Genomic DNA, 21,083 nt, shown 5'->3' with positions numbered 1-21,083 from the left:
GCTTCTCTTATTTGAATGTCCAGATTTTCTTCTTGTGCGCCATTGTTAGATGTATATTTCTTACATCTAAAGGCTTGTTTCGTATAACCCATATCTTGTACACTGCTCGCTCATTGAAGCATTTTAGTACAAAAAAATGTTGAGGAATATTAGTACAAAAAATGTTGAGGATTTAGAATTCTTAGATAGGTGTCCATGAATTTGTTGAAACAAAAACGTAAAGCATTACCCAAAATAAAAAAATAAAAAATAAAAAGATTTGAAGATAGGTGTAGACTTCCTTTCATTGACAGAGGTGGTGGTTGTGGTAGTGGTGGTGGATGTTGAGGAATAGGTGGCGGTGGCGGTAACAGCGTGGTGGTGGTGGAGGTGGAGGAGGAGGTGGTGGAGGAGAAGGATGTGGTGGTTGTGGTAGGTGGAGGAGGAGGATGTGGTGGTGGTGGTGGTGATGGTAGAGGTGGTGGAGGTTGAGGAAGAGGTGGCGGTGGCTATAACAGCGTGGTGGTGGTGGTGGTGGCAGAGGAGGAGGTGGTGGAGTAGAAGGATGTGGTGGTGGAGGAGGAGGATGTGATGGTGGCGGTGGTGTTGGATGTGGAAGTAGAGGTGGTGTCATTTTAAAAAATTAATGATGGTATTTTGGGAATAAAAAAATTCATTAAAGGCTTATCTTTGCTTCTTTTGAAAAGAGCTTAATTTGAAAAACAACCTAGAACATGTTTTTAAAAGCTACTGTCAAATATTTTACTTAAAGTTCAGCAGGTTTTTGACCAAAAAAGGCAATCCCAAACCGGGCCCTAGTACTATTAATTTCTTCAACAACAAAAGGGCAGGAACTATATCAGAATCCTAATAATTTAAATTACCTTAGAACTAGAAGATGAAAGAACAATTTTACAAAATTAAATAAAATCAAAGGCTTCAAGAGTAAATACAAAATTCTCTATTCAAGAACACAAGGGTTGATGATTTAGAGTTTCCTAACAAAAACAAAAACTAACAAAACTAATCGCATAGATCTCTTTCTTGGCAAGTAGTAGAAGTAGAACCGATCTCTGAATTAAGCATAGCCAAATAATCCTTGGTGTAAAATTCTCTTTTATTCCTCTCATCTAACTTACTAGCCACATTCTCTTTCAAACATTCTAGCAAACCCTTGTACTTTTTAAGTTCATGTAGTCCTAAATTTTCATCAATAGGCTCATCCCACCATACACTGACCTTTTCTCCATCCCCACCGCCACCAGCCTCATCTTCTTTCTCTTCTTCTTGATGGGCTTCTGAATCTTCATGGCTATCCTCAGCATCAACGGATCCAATATCCTCTTCATCATGATTGGCTTCTAAATCTTCATGACCATCCTCACCCTCAACGGGTCCAATGCCCTCATCATCATGATCAGCCGTTGTACATGAAGCTTGTTCGCCAAGAAATCGATCAATGACAGTTTCCGCGGAGGGTTGTCCAAAGATGAAGGCCTTGTTACCAGGCGAAAAGGTGATAATCGCAATCTGGGCACCAGACAAGCAGCAAAGGTCAGTGGCTTTGCGGAAGAGTCCCTTGCGCCGCTTTGAGAAAGTGGCCTTTAGGTAGTTCTTGTTGTTTATTTTCTTGATGTCGATCTTCCTTTTCCCCATTATAAACTGGGGAAATAAGATAGACAGAGGGTTCGATTTCCTCTAAATAAAAGTGCTGAAAAAGAGGTTGTGAGCGTATATACATACAAATTCTTAAGTGCCCTGTCAATGCTGGTTTCCTTTTCTTTGGATTGTCTCCCAAGTCAACACGCTATCCTACATTAATATTCGATTGGAAACAATTAATCATAATTGGAAACAATTTTATGAGAATGGATTTATACGTAAGGTAACTAAAATAGGTAACTAATTTTGGAGTGTCCCCCAAGCTTGGGTTTCCAAAAAAATTTCTGATATTATCAATTTTTCATTTGGAAATTCTGAAGGGTTTGCAGTTTTTATTTTCTCAAATTCAAACTCTTTATTGTGGAAGAGTTGTATTTCGTATATAAAGAAGAGTAACGTTGGGAATCGGTTTGTATTCTTTCATATGAAAATACTGAGAATTTGTTGCAATTAAGTTGGTTTAAAAATAATAATAATAATAATAAAGAGGTAATTAAATTAATATAGGACTTGATTTTTAGGTTTTTTTTCCCTACCCAAATTGCAGAATTTGAATTTGAGTTTGAGTTTCAAATTTGACTTGAAGGCTCTTTGTTTAATTCCTGTCAATTATCTCAGTCACCACTCATCAAGTCTTTATTATTTATTTGACTTTTATTTCTTTGTTTGGTTAATTCTTTTATTCAAAATCCATCTAGTGAATCACTCTTGTATTCCTATTTTTCACCTTAATTATTTCCAGGTTTATAAGAACCCATTCTTGATAGTCTTCTTCTACATTTAAAATATTATTCTGCTAAGTGTTTTCATCAAGTCAATTGACCTTTCTGGGCTCTGAGACAATAGCCGATCTATGCTACATAAGAACTTCCAAGCTTTCAACCAAAAGCTATACGTAATGCCAGTGGGGTCTAATCTAGTGAAAAAATACATTGACCTACTGATAAGTGGTTTCAAGTTCGAATCCCTATGACATCTTAGTAATATCCTCTTATAGTTTAGACTATCGCTTGTATTCAAAAAACCTAGATACAGAACTCATCTCATCCAGATTTCATCATTGAAAGGCATGTATGCATAAGTTCAAACGTTGCATATAAATTCAAGACAAATAGATCCGAATATGCACAAATAGTTAATCAAGATATTTAGGGATCATCTAAATACTAAAGAAAAGAAAATACAACATTCCACATTGCAGATCTCACTCACTCGGTGTGAATACCTTTCTTTTTCTTTTTCCATTGAGAATCCAACATTCGTGAAAGTAGAGCTCTAAGCTGATCATGGAAAGAAAACAAAAGAAAAGCATATACATGAAGATCACTTGACCCTTCGTCCCACCACCGCTCATCACAATTATCAGAAACGCCAATAGAATCCAACGGCACCACACAACTTCACCAATACTAAACCTACAAATGCTGTGCTAGCAGTAGTAAAACTGGTAAAGTTGACACCTGGACACTCAAAATTCAAAACCCATAAATAAAATATAAATTATATAATATGTATAGTTATAGAAAATTAAACTTTGTTGTATGATATTATAATAGCAACGAGGATGCAGTGCGGGTAGGTACTTTGCTGTGGATCTGTAGGTGCTTAAGGTGGAAGGAGCAGAAAGTAATCTTCAGAGAGAGGTATTGGCAATTTGCGGGCAAATTCAGCGCTGTTAGTGGAGGCTGATGCAATCCGTGAAGCCTTGCAATATTGCTCCAGGCAAGGTTTTGATCAGGTTGAGGTCGACACTGACTCCTTACAATTGGTCCAAATGTTGCTGGGTCAAAGGAGGATCGATGTGGAGGTGGAAGGGGTTCTTTTTTATATTCAGATTTTGGTTAGGTCATTTCGTCGGGAGAAATTATAGAATAGTACAGATATATCATGTCAGCATGTGATATTCTCATTCAAATATTGTTATGTGTTCATTTTAAAATTAAAAAAAACTTTTTTTTTTACAGCTAGATTTATTTCTTAATTTTATCTTATGAAATAAAATTAGAAAATTGAAAAACTTAAGAAAAAGGGAAATAAAAAGAGAATTCCTAACAGCAACCCCTCCCGAACCCAACACCTCTAATCCCAAAAACATGCCATGACCGCCACCCATCTCCACACTACCTGCCATGACTGTCACCCATCTCCCTTCCTCTTCCTCTTCCTTTTTCCTTTTCCTTTTCAACCCTTAGGCTCCGTTTGGTTCATGGAAAAAGAGGCTTGTGAATGAGAATTTAATTGTTTATGTTTGGTAAGTCCAGACATGAGAAATGGTTGTCTGGCACATGGGAAAGTAAGGGAGAAAGTGAAGCCCTCCTCTTAACTTGGGTTTTGTTTTCCCTTCTCATGGGAAAGTTTGGGAAAATGAGCCAACATTCAATGCACAATTTTCATGACTATTTTGTCCCTATAAAAAATTTATAATTACAATGTATCATTAAATGCATTCTTTTTTTATTTGATTTAATATGGGCATAATTGAAAAATTATACAAACTTTGTTTTCCATTCCTACTCAAAACAAACATGGGAAAAGGAACAAAGTGAAATCTCCCGGTCACTTTCCCGACATTACCAAATATGGAAAAGGAATCTTTCATTCCCGTTCCTTGGGAAATGATTTCCCCTCAAATCCATTCCATGAACCAATTGTAGGTAATGGAGTTTAAAGAGAGGTAGAGAAAACTAGTATTGATGATTATGATGATGATGAAATGGAATAGTGGAAGCGTTGGTGTTTGTGTTAATGGTTCGGAAATGTTAGAGTGAATGCAAAACAAAGAGACCCTTTGAGAGAATTGTTGTATTATATTGATTGAAGTAATTGTTACCAAGGAGTTACAGTATTGGATCTGGGTTTGGAAATAGTATGATGATGGCAAAGGTTGTCATGATCAATTTCAGAGAAAGGGGAATTAAGAAGATGAGGGTTTGGACGCCGGTGGCAATGGTGAAGAGGAAAAGAGACAGGGAGGAGGAAGAAGAGAGAGGAATGGCATCTGGAACGCAGTGGGGTTTTAGGGAAGGGGTGGCGGTTGGGAATATTTTTTTTTTCTTTTTCTGTTTTTTAAATTTCAAATTTTATTTCATAATATAAGTCCAGCTGTAAACAAATATTTAATTTCTGTTTTAAAATAGATACATGGCAGTATTTGAATGGAAGTATCACATGCTGACGTGGTACATCCGTACCATTGCATAATTTCTCCCTTCGTCTGTGGTGTTTCTTTAAAAGTAAAGAAACTAATTTTATATTTTTAAAATTAAAATAAATAATTAATTAATTAAAAAACTTCTCCTGATGAATGTTCATCGGCACAGGTCTATGGCTGCAAAATTTGCAGTTTGCAAATTTTTTTTCAAAAATAGTATAGCCGCGCGGCTATACTATACCCTTTTTAAAAAATTAGAGAAACGAGTATAGCTGCACGGCTATACTATTTGGGAAAAAAGAGGGCCAACTTAGTTATTAGGCACCACGTGTCGAAATAAGTATAGCCGCGTGGCTATACAGTTTTAATTTTTTTTAAAAAATAGACGGGTATAGCTGCTCGGCTATACTATATAATTAAAAAAGACCAGCCCAGTAGGTGCCACATGTCAAACAAATAATGCCAAGCGGCTGTACTATTTTTTTAAAAAAAATTAGTAAAAACCCGAGTATAGCCGCCGGGCGATACTGTTTAAAAAAATAAATAAATTTAATCCAAGTATAGCCGCACGGCAGTACGATTTTTTGGGAAAAAAATTACCAAGTATAGCCGACTGGCTATACTATTATAGTTATTACTTTGCTAGTTTCAACATCTAAAGTAGATATCGAAGAAGTCTAAACCCGTGTCCACTCCGGCTGTCAATGCCCATCGTTTGAGTTTTCAGGACTGTGAACCTCTAGCGGATTGTACTCAGTATATTAGTGTTGTGGGCGCCTTGCAATATCTCTCTCTCACCCGTCCTGATATTGCCTTTGATGTTAATCAGAGGTGTGCCAATTTCTACATCAACTTAGTACTGTTCATTGGCTCGTAGTGAAACACATCTTACGCTACCTCCAAGGTCAGGGATTGTTTTACAAGTCAGGTTATCTTTCTCTTACCGCCTATTCTGAAGCTTATTATGCTGGTGACCAGGATGACCGCCGCTCCACCGGTGGTTACTGTGTTTATCTTGGATCCAATTTGGTTTCTTGGAGTTCCAAGAAACAAGGTGTTGTCTCTCATTCTAGCACTGAAGCTGAATACCGACAACTGGCCTATACTATTGCTGCCATCTCTTGGTTTCGTTCTCTCTTTTGTGATCTTCATCTTTCTATGGCTCCTCCTAAACTTTGGTGTGATAACATCAGTACATCTCTTTGGCCTCCAATCATGTTTTTCACACTCGAACTTGTCATGTTGAAGTGGACTATCACTACGTCCGTGAAAAAGTTGTGCGCAAGGTACTGGAAGTTGGTTATCTGTCTACTCATGATCAAGTTGCCGACATCTTCACTAAAGGCCTCTCTTCCAATCGTTTTTAGCTCCTCATTGCCAAGCTTCCTATCATGTGCTGCCCCGTTAGCATCGGGGGGTGTGATAGACAAACGTTAGCTGCTAAACCTCCCTATAAGCTTATCTGGTATCATCATTATCTCACGTGTAATCTCCATGTAATTATCTTGGTAGTGTTGTGTCCTTATCTGGACTCTTGTAATTGTTATATAATGTACTAGTCATTCAATATAAAATATAATACCACAACCACTGTTTCTGTGTGGCCTTCCAGCATATCTTTCACCCCATTTTAACGGACAGGGAAACCTAAACCACGGGGAGGATCTTAGAGAGTATGAGAAGTATCAACTCGACAGTGCTTCATCCTCGAAACATGCTTTCTGCAATGTTCAGATATTATGTTTGATGCAGGTACATTTATATCACAACCTTTGTAGCCATATGCTCCGGCTTCAGTTAGTAGGAAAGCAGCCGACCATGTGATTGCCAGACCCAAAGGAACCTGAATTGTGTGGTATAGCATGCATAAGAATGAACTCAAACATGTTCTACTGAGATTTCTTTCTTCAATGGCCTTATATCATTACAGTAAAAAAAAAAAACCCCCTCTTCTCACTTCTGGCACCCCCACACACAAGAACGAAAACTGACTCTTCGAGACTGCCCAGAAAATGAAAGGAAACTGACTCATCTACCAACTAAGCCACGTCAAATTGGTCAAACCCCAAATGCCCGTAGTCTGAAAAAACTTGAGACTTGTATAAATCTAAAGGGTGGTTTCAAGGGAGCATCTTATGCCGCTTTTTTTCTTCAAATTTCAAAAATGTCTATTTCAACAAAAAATTTCAAACTCATGGAGGAATCCATACCTATCGGGCAGAATCGAGAGGTAGCTATTACAAGCCACATACATCACTCTTAAATAGGAGCAGCTCCTATCTACAGAAGGTCGCTACATGAGTGATATAATTTTTTTGTTAAGACATGATAAGGATGCCAACTATCAGCATAAACACCAACAAACAACTGAAACCATTAATCAATTCCCTCTATAACAAATGAAGAAACTTAAACCTACTTATCCACTCAAGCTCCGATTAGTCAACCCCAATATCATGGGAAACAAAATATATCGTCCCTGTCATTCATGTGATTCGAACATAAGACTCCTTCAACTAGCTGGAGACAAATACCACTAGAACAAAGACTAGTTGGTAATTTAATCCGAGATTTGGGCCTTAAGTCTATCTCCTAGTCTCACCCTTATTTGATAATATCTTTCATTAACATAAGTAGTATGTTAAAACCCTTGGGACAGCCCTTCAAGGAAGACTGACAACTGATCAGCATGTGTTAAAGGCCAAAGTTGAGGAAACAATTTCAGATCTTTTAGAAAAACAAGAAATTATGTGGAGACAACGATCCAGAGTCGCGTGGCTAAAGGAGGGAGACAAAAATACTCATTTTTTCCATGGAAGGGCAAGTTCCAGATCCAAACGCAATAGGGTATGCGGAATATTTGATGCAAACCAGGCTTGGCAGACTGAAGAGCAACGTATAGGGGATCTTTTCTGTGACTATTTTAAGACCTTATTCTCTTCCTCTGGTGGCCAGCAAATGGAGCGGATTCTAAACGAAGTAAGGCCGGTAATAACAAGTGCTATGAACGCCCAGCTATTGCAAGCTTTTACGCGGGAAGAGCTGGAGCATACTTTATTTCAGATGTTCCCAACGAAAGCACCTGGGCATGATGGCATGCCAGCTTTATTTTTCCAAAAGTACTGGCATATAGTTGGCGATAAGGTGGCCAAAAAGTGTTTGCAGATTTTAAACGGGGAAGGAAGCGTTCGGGAGTTCAACCATACCCTTATAGCTCTTATCCCGAAAGTCAAGATGCCAACCATTGTTTCAGAGTTCCGACCAATCAGCCTTTGTACAACCGTATACAAGATGATAGCGAAAACAATTGCAAATCGATTGAAGACTGTTCTTTCTCACGTTATTACTGAAACTCAGAGCGCTTTTGTACCGAACCGAATGATTCTGGATAATGTGATGGCTGCTTTCGAAATAATGAATACGATTAAGGGAGTGAAGAAGGGGCGCGATGTCCAAATGGCTCTCAAATTGGACATGGCCAAAGCATACGACCGGGTGGAGTGGGTTTTCTTGCGTGCAATGATGCTTAAACTGGGTTTTTCAGCCACATGGGTCTCCAAAGTCATGGATTGCATCTCCACTACAACTTTTTCGGTGCTCTGGAAGGGTACTCCGGTTGGGCACATTATGCCACAGCGTGGGTTACGGCAAGGATGTCCTTTATCTCCATATCTTTTTCTTATATGCACTGAGGGGTTCTCGTGCCTATTGCGTGGTGCAGAAAGGAGAGGTGATTTGGTTGGGGTTCAAGTGGCAAGGGGGGCGCCTTCAGTAACTCATCTATTGTTTGCAGATGACAGCATTCTATTTATGAAGGCAACGAATAAGGATTGTATGGCTTTGGAAACATTATTCCAAACCTATGAAGAGGTAACAGGGCAACAAATCAACTATTCTAAATCTGCGCTCTCTCTAAGTCCGAATGCCACAAGGGCAGATTTCGATATGATTGAAGGTGTTTTAAACGTCCCTGTTGTGCGGTGCCATGAGAATTATTTAGGTCTGCCAACTATCGCTGGAAAGGGAAGGAAACAACTCTTCCAACATTTAAAAGATAAACTTTGGAAGCATATAAGTGGGTGGAAGGAAAAGCTCTTATCTAGAGCGGGGAAAGAGATTTTAATCAAAGCCGTGTTACAGGCAATCCCCACCTATTCGATGAGTTGTTTTCGGATTCCAAAAGGATTGTGCAAGGAGCTTAATGGAATCATGGCTCGATTTTGGTGGGCAAAGGCGAAAGACAAGAGGGGTATTCATTGGGTGAAGTGGGAGTTGTTGTGTAAGAGCAAGTTTGCAGGAGGGTTGGGGTTTCGTGATCTTGAGGCATTCAATCAGGCTCTGCTTGCAAAGCAATGTTGGCGCATTCTCCGGACTCCAGAGTCGCTAGTAGCAAGGATTTTTAGAGCCCGATACCATCCATCAGTACCATTCTTAGAAGCTGAAGTGGGAACCAATCCATCCTTCATTTGGAGGTCTTTGCAATGGGGGAAAGAGTTGCTCAATAAGGGATTGCGTTGGAGAGTTGGCAGTGGAGTGTCCATCCAGGTTTATACTGACAAATGGCTTCCAGCCCCGTCTTGTTTCAAAATTATGTCTCCTCCCCAGTTGCCTCTGTCAACTCGGGTTTGTGATTTATTCACCTCTTCAGGGCAGTGGAATGTGCCATTACTTAAGGATATTTTTTGGGACCAAGAGGTGGATGCAATATTGCAAATCCCATTGGCTTCCTTGGCAGGTCACGATTGTTTAATTTGGCATTATGAAAGAAACGGCATGTATTCGGTCAAAAGTGGATATCGGTTGGCAGGGTTGGAGAAGGATAAAATGAGTGGAGAGCCCTCAGCTAGAGTTGATTTGAATTCAAAGTTCTGGAAGAAAATTTGGGCTCTTAAAATCCCAAATAAGATTAAGTTCTTTCTATGGAGGTGTGCCTGGGATTTTTTGCCTTGCGGTCAGATACTTTTCAATCGGAAAATAGCGCCTACACCTATCTGCCCCAAATGCCATCGCAAAGCTGAAAGTGTACTACATGCTGTATGGTTGTGTGAGGCTGCAAAGGAGGTGTGGCGCAACTCAGCATGGGGGAACGTCTGTGAAGTGTGGAGGGTCAATTCTTTCAGAGAGCTATGGCATGCATTACAGCTATCCTCAAGTGGGGAAGAGCAAGGGTTGTTTGCATATCTGTGCTGGGGACTTTGGAATAGGAGAAACAGCTTTATCTTTGAAGGGAAATCAGAAACTGCAATACAGTTGTTGTCTCGAATGACCAAACTTGCACAAGAGTTCTCTGACGCAAACAACATCTTGCACACAATCCATGGTCGTCAGTCTAGCCCTCAAGCTCCTTTGCAAGGCTGGAGGCCTCCACCAGCAGGTATTTACAAAATAAATGTCGATGGGGCAGTCAAATCTGGAGACTCCGTACGAGGGGTTGGGGTGGTCGTCAGAAACGCGAACGGGGAATTCATGGCGGCATGTGTTAGGCGAATTCACGCCAGTTATGGGGCTAGGCAAACGGAGCTTATGGCTACAATAGAGGGCCTGCGTTTTGCTATTGATATGGGCTTTACTGATGCTATTCTAGAAATGGACGCCCAAGATTGCCTTAATAGTATTTTCTCAACAGAGGAGTATAATGGAATTGATGGTCCTTTGCTTGAGGAGGTGAACTATCTACTTAATAATTTTAGAGCAGTCGTATGTCACTGGACTCCAAGATGCGGTAATAAAGTGGCACACACTTTGGCTCAGTTTGCTTTTCATTGTAATGAATTTGTTACCTGGATTGAGGAAGCACCAAGTTGGTTGCTCCCTGTGCTTGAAGCTGATGTACTCTCTTTGGAGTGTTGAATGAAATTTTGTTTCTCAAAAAAAAAAAAAAAGAAGACTCAAAGATGTGAGCCACATTAAGTCCCCAACAGTTTTCACAAACAAGTATCAAATGTCATTCATAATCTCAATCAAATAGATCTTAATGCTTCTATTGCAGATCCTCATTTGCGGTGTAAAGAACACTTAGAATGTTAATTGTTATAGCATTATTTTTATTCACCGTTAATTATAGTCGAAAACATAATCAATTAAAACATTCATAATTTAACTTTGAACAAAGTAAAATTCTAAGACCGTCATGCTAATTTACTGCGTAATTACCTGGTACGTACAGAAGGAGGTCCACTTACAGCAAAAATTAAAATCCAAGCTGCAGTGATGAAAATACACCAGTCACCTTTGTTTTCCTTGAAGGAGATATTCTGAAACTCTATAAGAGCTTCAAGGCTAAAATTGAAGCTGTCAAAGCAGGCAATGGGGCCAGCATAGTAAAATGGACGTTGGAATTTGAGAAGGCAAATGCACCCGATCCAAAGGACTATGCAGATAAGGCAATTAACGTGTCCAAAGGCATTGATGCTTATCGTAGCAGGACTTATTAATTCATTTCAATGTCTCCTAGGAAAGGTTTCTAGGTTCGAGTCCTAGTATCTGTGTAGTGTGTGAATTTAGTATATTATCGCCCCTCTCAATAAGGAACGTCCTAAAAAAAAAAATCATTTCAATGTCTTTTCTATAACCAACTGTATTGAATCTGTATAGATATTTAATTACCAGAACCTGTTCGTAAGTTAAGTTCGTTCTTAACTAAAATCCTCATAATATATACGAAGCCTTTAAACAAGATCAATAGCCCAACTGTGAAAAGGCCCATAGCATTTTCTGCAAAATTCAAAACCCAATTATATGCAAGACAAGTCCTGTATAAAATGAAAAATATATGGCATCGAGACTACGTAAAATAAGTATCACCCATGGAAAATCCCTGTCGAAGGGTAGTAATTATGGTGTGATTGGGTTAAATGGCAGTAGAGGATTTAATTTGATAGGCAGGGAAGGATTGTGGTAATGTCGTTGGGCTAGATTCATAGCAAGGGGTGTTGTATCAAGGGGTTGGATGATGTTATGCACTGTCTCATGTGGTTCCTTGTCCATGCAATTCGCTGGGGACAAATTTGAGTATGCACTGTCTCAAGGCTTCAAATTTATTCCTTTTGTTCATATTTTGTGGATCTTAATTCTCTCTCTCTCTCTCTCTCTCTCTCTCTCTCTCTCTCTCTATGTATGTATATATATAGATGAGGAGTTGATCATAGAAACCAGATAAGGAGTTTAACTCAAATTAGGAAACTTCAAGATTAACCTCTAATAGACACTCCATTAATCTCAAAATAATATGTTTCTAAAGAAATGCACCTTTCATTACAAATTATTATTTTCACCATTATTTCTTGTAATCGAACGGAGAGCTTGCTTCTTAGACCGGAACTTTTCTCCTTCCGGGCTTATATAAATCTGCACAACGAAGTTAAGGCATGAACAACGTTAGTTTTGGCCCACGTATGGAAGCAATTACATATATATTGAAGAGTTACATATGGGAATTAATTATATAATATGAAAAGAGTACTAGTACTTGTTTTATTACCTTGTCAACGAAACCAGTAGTCCGACCATTTAGGCGCATTGAGGCAGAGACCCCCCACCCAATAGGCAACCAATCTGGCCTATCAATGTCAATTGTGATCGAACCAGAAGGCCCAGATCTTTCTCGACCGCGTTTTGGTCTTTGTAGATCTCCACTTTCCACAACTGGTGGCTGACCTTGATCAGCCACACTTGGTGGTGGCTGCTGTTGATCAGCCCGAGCTGGTGGTGAATCTTGATCAGTCGTGGCTGCTGGTGGTTGATCTTGATATGCTGCGGGTGGTGGTTGATGTTGATCATCGGTCAATGGTGGTTCATCAGCCGCCACCATTAGTTGGTCTTCTTCTTCCTCCTCAGGCAATAAATTTAGGTCAAAGCGACCATCTACAGCTTGAGCTCCTTGGGGAGGTGGTATAACTTGTTGAGCTGATTGAGCTCGGTTAGGCAATAATACATCACTGCACCCTGGTGTTCAGCAATCACAAACATCATATCAATAATACATCACGCTTCATTTTCTTAGGAGGGCTATATGAACTTTAATTTGCTCAGGAAAACTTAGAAAAGTGATATAAAAGGATAGAAAATTTTCTCATGTGTGTTGGTGATATGCAAATATGTAGCGTTATGTGATAAATAATTAGCTAATGAATCAAAATTGCTATCTTTGTGCCGTCTATGTATAGAATGTTAAATTCGTTGGCCTAAGTTGTAATGTATATTACCATATACGTACATTGAGGCTATACATACAATGTATCGAGTATAACATTCACATAATATATTTCTTTATAAACAAAGTATTGGAATAATAAAAAAAGGAAAAACGTAAAGAAAGAAAAGTACTATCATCTATATTCTTCTTTATATATTCACCAAAAGGGAAAGAAAAAAACTACATTTTCTTCTTTTTCCATTTTCTTCCCCTTTCAATTTTAGAAATAATAAATCTTATGCTTAGTTGTCATTTTTCGAACGATATAGCTTTAGCACTCCCATTTTATCTTTCGGCACACCCCACTCCAACTGTGAGTATACAAAAATTATAGTACTCAATTTGGAGTTTCATAAGATAATTGGGTGTGCAAGAAGGCTCTACCCTTTCCAAATTAATTCGTAGATTGAGTTCAAACTTATGGTTACCCATCCTATATATGAATTTGGGGGCTTTTGAAAATCATGCTCAAGCAAAGAAGTCAGGTATAAAAAGATTATATGGGCTTAAGAATTGAAAAAAAACTCACTTTGCTTTATAATAAGCAAACACATGAATTAATATTCGGACATTTAAGAAAATTTGAAACGCAAAGATCGAGATGATTCATCATGATTCACATAGGAAAATATTTTAAAGAAAAATCTTTCGATTAAATATATCAAAGCTCGCGATTAAGTAATAAATTATCACAAAATTATCAAAAGGTAGGGTTATTGATAATTGTACCTCCCAAAGACGCCTTCATTTCTTGGCTTTCAGATCTATTTGATGAATTCGCCATCGTCTTTTTCTATGGAAGCGAAGTCTATTTGGTAATTAGAAATACCTTAGAATACTCAATAGTAACCAGCTTGCGGTAGCTTTGCACACATACCAGCAAGGCGTGCTTAAGTTAATTTATACATGAAATCGAGAATTCTAGAAGGACAATTTGGAAAAACAAGGGGCTTCACACCCTCTGGTATTAGGCGTTTTGGTAAAACTTCTCTGGCGCAGGTTTCCTCCACCAACACCTGTCTGGACGTTACCTACCACTTTTGGCTCCACCCTTTTTTTGCATGTAATGATGTGTCCATTTTGGCTGAGCTCGAGTAGGCTACACTCAGTGTTCGGAACTTTTTTATTTATTTGTATCTTTCCCGTTGTAGGGTGTTTTGTTTTTTATTATTATTTATTATTATTTTTTTTGTAACTTATAAAGATGGTGTTGATTCTAGCTTGATCCCAGCGCAAAAAAGAAAAGAAAGGGTTTCACTTTGTGTATGGTGCTATGTTTGACAGGACCTGTCCCGAATTCCTCAGAATCCACAATGGATCCTGTGGTATTTCCCACATCATCTGATGTCGGGCCCATTTACTAAGAGGGACGAGACTTTCTGCAAAATTTTGGCAGAGTCTCCCTTGAAAAACGGACAATTTCCAAATTTGTCAACCTGTTAAAACACAATTATATAATCTCAACAGCAGCATGCACAATGTAAATTCATGCAGTTTACATAATAGGCCTCCAGCCTTACATACAACCATAGCATGGGTGATAATAGAGCATATCTAAAGAATTTCAGTTTACAAACTAAACAAAGTTCAACATAAATAAAAATAGATAAAGATTATCCTACTGGAAGTCGGGCCTCGGAAGTACAAGGCTCGGCTCGGCCTCTCAGCTCAAATCAACTACTGTCTGGGGAGCAAAATAGAAAATTGTGAGTGGACAAAAATAAAGTTTTATTATCTTTGAAAAGAACATATAATAACCCCACCGTTTAGAAAACGACATGCATTCAAAATCAATGTAGATATATATAGCTAAGTCAAAACCAAAGTGAAATTTGTATTCTTGAAATGGTATACTAACACCCATCATGTTTAAAACCTTTCCCATTTTCCCTCAACTACTCTCTCGAAATACATGCCCGTTGGCACGACGAGCGAGGAAGGATCCTCACCAACAAATAAGAATGAATGTATATGTGTATATATATATATGTATGTATGACCACTACCAAACGTATACTGGGGAACAATCCAACCGGAGGACTGTTTAACTAGACCACACGGAAGAATCCTTAATTGACCATATGGCTAGGGAACGAGCCGTCCAACCGAGGGACTAGCTCACCAGCACGTACAACAGAATCCCCAATACTCATATGCCTGTGACAAATCCTACGCTCACAAACTAACCCCGCTAAAGGTCTACAAAACACCCTGTCAAGGGTGCTCGGGTTCTAACATATCCAAGTATTTCAAAATTCCAAGTATCCAATTCCAGTATTCTAAATTCGAGGAGGTACATAGGGTAGTGCTTATAGCACTTCAAACTGACATAAACCACCATCTAACTCACATTCCCTAATCCCTTTCCAACAAAACCCATGTATCCCACACATCCAAATATAGATAGTACTCTCCAAAAAATAGCATAAATCAATTCAAGATAATCACAATCCACAAATATCCAAATATATTTCAAATACTTCCATAAAAATATTATACTTCAACAATTAACTATACGATAAACTCAATAATCAAATAAATCATTATGCATAGCTTTCCATCTTGAAAATGATTATTATTATTTAAAAACAAAGTCCACTTACAAATAATTCAACGCTGCTTGACCCTAAAAAGGTCCCTCCTGTTGAGTACGCTGGGCTAGAGTACCTATTTATGCATACAATGACTAGATTAAAATAAAGTATTTCAATCGAGAACTTTAAAATAAATTCCTCATTTTCTCGGGATTCCAAGTGTGGGAACGACCAACGAGAAGTTCCTAAGGTCCAACTATGTGTTTCGAATGGTGGAATAACCTTGGAAGACTTTCGGTCAACCGAGTGGTCAAACTTCATAAATTTTGGTCAACGGGGACTGCGGGGCCCATGACCACTGATTTCAGATCCGAAAGTTCCTACATGTTTAACAAGGTTTACTAAACTTGTCCTACAAGTTTGGTCTAGATCGAGTTGTCGGATCGCTTGCAATCGCACGATCGGAAGGTCACCGTATTACGCAAACTTTGAGTCATTGAATCAGAGTATCCGGGACTCGGATTCTCAATCCGCGAATTCCTGTACGATCCTAGAAGTAATTAGATCAACATATATGGAAATGTAGTCGATCCAACGGTCCGACCATATTGCACCTGGATAACGCCTAATATGCGTAAATCCGATTGACAATCAAACGGTAACCAAATTCAAATCCGAGCATACCTTTGTGCTCGGGACAACATGGGAAATATTTTAGTACCAAATGGATCACCTAAACCTGGCCCACGAGCCGCCACATGCGTCGACAGCGCTTGGGTTTCTTGAGAAAATTCCAGCGACCAGAAAATTCTCGAAACCCCCAAAAATACCTAGACCTATATGATCAGGACAACTAGTGGAGCAACTTTTATTCTTGGGCCACGACCAAAAAGTGGCCAGAACTTGCCGGAATTTTGAGCAGAAAACCGGCCAAAACTTTGAGTTGTAAAACGAGTTTGAAAACTTCAAAATCATTCCTAACCAACCCAACCATTAGCTAGATAACGTTTGATTTGAGCCCACTACGTGTCTATGAACTCGTATCGACGCACTCTACGCAATAGTGCCATTCAATTCCCCAAAATTCTACCAGGTTAAAAAGTGACCAAAATGACCCTATCCTAATGGCACAATTGTAAATTCATAATTAAATAATTTAAATAATTTATATAGATTAAATAAATGATTAAACATTGGATTAGGATGTTACAATGTTTCTTAGTAGCTTTTATTAGTATATCTATATACAACAGTAGTGCCAACTATGACATGGCTCCAACGTAGAATTAAGTTGCTTCTCCCACTAGTCCGAATTAGATACAATATTACTGTTTAAGTCACTTTAAGCTTGGCATATAGTAATTGTCATGCCTTGAAATTTGTTATGAACTTGCCCTGAGATTTACTCAAGACATAAACTACTCAAAGGGGTGTTGATTATCTCTTACATGTGTAAAACTCCGATTTCCAAATAGCATGTTCTGCTTGAGAATGTATTTGTTAACCTCTTTGAAGTGAAAATGTCGGTCTCGATCTCGTTTTGTCTCGTACACATAATCATCGAATGACCAATCTCTAAAACACGAACTCTTCAATGACAAGTTGATAAATCGTTTCCTCTAATATACGTAGAACCTTTAATGAATCCAAATGATTGGAAGTTCATCTTCGATCACTAGAATCCTCACAGTTACCTCTGAGATGATTTTCAGCCCTAAGATAACTCGGGCCTCAACCTCGGCTAACGCAATAACGAACGGTGCAAATTTTTGCACTAAGTTTTACTTAATTCTATCTTCAGTCTCAATTGTCACAGACATTCAGTTCTTAATCCTTTTCTTGGCTTTTAAATCTATTTGATGAATTTGACATCGTCTCTTTCTATGGAAGCGAAGTCTATTAGGTATTAGGCATTTTGGTAAAACTTCTTTGGCGCACGTTTCCTCCACCAACACCTGTTCTAGACGTTGCCTACCACTCTTGGCTCCACCTTTTTTTTGCATATAATGACGTGTTAATTTTGGCTTAGCTTCAATAGGCTTCACTCAGTGTTTGGTAATTTTTTAATTTTTTTTTTTTTGTATCTTACTCGGTGTAGGTTTTTGTTTTTGTTTTTTACTTATAAAGATGGTGTTGATTCTAACTTTATTCCATATCTAAAAATAGAAAAGAAAGGGTTTCGCTTTTTTTATGGTCCTATGTTTCTTAATAGCTTATATTAGTATATCTATATACAACAGTAGTGTCAACTCTAGCATGGCTCCAACATAGAATTAAGTTGCTTCTCCCACTATAGTCCCAATTAGATACAATATTACTATTTATGACACTTTTAGCTTGGCATATATTAATTGTCACGCCCTAAAGTTTGCTATGAACTCCCTCTTGAGATTTACTCAAGACATAAACTACTCAAAGGGGTGCCGATCATCTTTTACATGTGTAAAATTCTGATTTCCAAATAGCTTGTTTTGCTCGATAACATATCTATTAACTCCTCTTAAGTGAAAATGTCAGTCGCGATCTAGTTTCATCTCATACACATAATCGTCGAATGACCAATCTCTAAAACACGAACTCTTCAATGACAACTTGAAAAATAGTTTCCTCTGATATGCTTAGAACCCTTAATAACTCCAAACGATCGGAAGTTGATCTTCAATCACTAGAATCCTCACAGTTATCTCTAAGATAATTTTCAGCTTTCAGATAAGTCAGACCTCAACTTTAGCTAACACAATGATCAGCGGTGCAAATTTTTGCACTAAGTTTTACTTAATCCTATCTTCGGTCTCAATTTTCACAAACATTCAATTCTAAATCCTTTTCTTGGATTTTAGATCTATTTGATGAATTCGACATCGTCCCTTTCTATGAAAACGAAGTCTTGGGTAATTAGAAATACCTTAGAATACTCAATAGTAACCAGTTTGCAGCAGTTTTGCACATATACCAGTAAGATGTGTTTAAGTTAATTTATACATGAAATCGGGGATTCTAGAAGGACAATTTGGAAAAACAGGGGGGTACACTCCCTCTGACACTAGGCATTTTGGTAAAACTTCTTTGGCGCACGTTTACTCCACCAAGACATGTTCTGGACATTACCTACCACTCTTGGCTCCACCCTTTTTTGCGGTAATGATGTGTTAATTTTGGCTTAGCTTAAATAGGCCTCACTCAGCGTTTGGTAATTTATTTATTTTTTATTTGTATCTTACCCGATGTAGATTTTTCTGTTTTTTGTTTTTAACTTATAAAGATGGTGTTGATTCTAGCGTTATTTCATATATATATAAAAATATAAAAATAAAGATAGGGTTTCTCTTTGTGTATGGTGCTATGTTTCTTAATAGCTCGTGTTAGTATATTTACGTACAACAGTAGTATCAACTCTAGCATGGCTCCAACATAGAATTAAGTTGCTTCTCCCATTGTAGTCCCAATTAGATACGATATTACCATTTATGTCACTTTTAGCTTGGCATATATTAATCGTCACACCCTGAAACTTGCTATGAACTCCCCCATGAGATTTACTCAAGACATAAACTACTCAAAGGGGTGCCGATCATCTTTTACATGTGTAAAATTCTGATTTCCAAATAGCTTGTTCTGCTCGACAACATATCTATTAAATCCTCTTAAGTGAAAATGTCAGCCGCGATCTAGTTTCATCTCGTACACATAGTCGTCAAATGACCAATCTCTAAAACACGAACTCTTCAATGACAACTTGATAAATACTTTCCTCTAATATGCTTAGAATCGTTAATAACTCCAAACGATCGGAAGTTGATCTCCAATCACTGGAATCCTCACAGTTATCTCTAAGATGATTTTCAGCCCTAAGATAAGTCGGGCCTCAGTCTCAGCTAACACAATGATCAACGGTGCAAATTTCTGCACTAAGTTTTACTTAATCCTATCTTCGGTCTCAATTGTCACAAACGTTCGATTCTTAATCTTTTCTTGGATTTTAGATCTATTTGATGAATTCGACATCGTCTCTTTCTATGGAAGTGAAGTCTTGGGTAATTAGAAATACCCTAGAATACTCAATAGTAACCAGCTTGCGGCAGTTTGCACACATACTAGTAAGGTGTGTTTAAGTTAATTTATACATGAAATTAAGGATTCTAGAAGGAAAATTTGGAAAAACAAGGGGCTACACTCCCTCTGACGTTAGGCATTTTGGTAAAACTTCTCTGGTGTAGGTTTCCTCCACCAAGACCTGTTCTAAATGTTACCTACCACTCTTGGCTTCACCATTTTTTGCATGTAATGATGTGTTAATTTTGGCTTAGCTCAAATAGGCTTCACTCAGCGATTGGTAATTTTTTTTATTTTTGTATCTTACTCGGTGTAGGTTTTTGTGTTTTTTGTTTTTAACTTATAAAGATGGTGTTGGTTCTAGCTTTATTACATATATAAAAAATAAAATAAAAAGATTAAAAAAAGAAGATAGGGTTTCTCTTTGTGTATGGTGCTATGTTTCTTAATACCTCATATTAGTATATCTATGTACAATAGTAGTGTCAACTCTAGCATGGCTCCAACATAGAATTAAGTTGCTTCTCCCACTATAGTCCCAATTAGATACAATATTACTATTTATGTCACTTTTAGCTTGCCATATAGTAATTGTTATGCCTTGAAATTTGCTATGAGCTTGCCCTTGAGATTTACTCAAGACATAAACTACTCAAGGGGCTGTCAATCATCTCTTACACTTGTAAAATTCCGATTTCCAAATAGCTTGTTCTGCTCGATAATGTATCTATTAACTCCTCTTAAGTGAAAATGTCGGTCTCGATCTAGTTTCATCTCGTACACATAATCGTTGAGTGACCAATCTCTAAAACACGAACTCTTCAATGACAATTGGATAAATAGTTTCCTTTAATATGCTTAGAGCCCTTAATGGCTCCAAATGATCGGACGTTTATCTCTAATCATTGGAACCCTCACAGTTATCTCTAAGATGATTTTCAGCCCTAAGATAAGTCGGGCCTCAGCCTCGGCTAACACAATGATCAACGGTGCAAATTTCTGCACTAAGTTTTACTTAATCATATCTTCGGTCTCAATTGTCACAAATGTTTGGTTCTTAATCATTTTCTTGGGTTTTAGATCTATTTGATGAATTCAACATTTTCTCTTTCTATGGAAGCAAAGTCATGGATAATTAGAAGTACCCTAAAATACTCAATAGTAACCAGCTTGCAGCAACTTTGCACACATACCAGAAAGGTGTGTTTAAATCAATTTATAGACGAAACTGAAGATTCTAGAAGGGACAATTTGGAAAAACAAGAGGCTTCACTCTCTCTGACGTTAGGCGTTTTGGTAAAACTTCTCTGGCGCAGGTTTCCTCCACCAAGACCTGTTCTACACTTTACCTACCGCTCTTGGCTCCATCCTTTTTTGCATGTAACGATGTGTCAATTTTGGCTTAGCTCCAATAGGCTTCACTTAGTGTTTAGTACTTTTTTTTGTTGGTATGTTTCCCAATGTAAGTTTTTGTTTTTTTTTTCTCGTAACTTATAAAGATGACGTCGAT

The 21,083-nt window shown here is 38.0% G+C and overlaps 2 protein-coding genes across 2 annotated transcripts; both read right to left on the bottom strand.

Moving 5' to 3' along the window:
• LOC18774662 (agamous-like MADS-box protein AGL62) lies at nucleotides 1,003–1,635 on the bottom strand. The gene has a single exon (XM_007207614.2). The coding sequence runs from the start codon at nucleotides 1,633–1,635 to the stop codon at nucleotides 1,003–1,005; it is 633 nt and encodes a 210-aa protein (XP_007207676.2).
• On the bottom strand, nucleotides 12,047–13,843 carry LOC109949596. The gene is made up of 3 exons (XM_020565666.1): nucleotides 13,716–13,843; nucleotides 12,273–12,736; nucleotides 12,047–12,139 (listed from the first exon to the last, which is right to left on the bottom strand). Exons 1-3 carry the CDS (start codon nucleotides 13,768–13,770, stop codon nucleotides 12,047–12,049), a joined length of 612 nt encoding a protein of 203 aa, XP_020421255.1. The 5' UTR covers nucleotides 13,771–13,843.

The sequence above is a fragment of the Prunus persica genome, chromosome G6 (genome assembly GCF_000346465.2).
Source record: "Prunus persica cultivar Lovell chromosome G6, Prunus_persica_NCBIv2, whole genome shotgun sequence".
NCBI lineage: Eukaryota > Viridiplantae > Streptophyta > Magnoliopsida > Rosales > Rosaceae > Prunus > Prunus persica.
The sequence above is the reverse complement of the archived record's forward strand: the minus strand, read 5'-3'. Positions and strand labels throughout refer to the sequence as shown.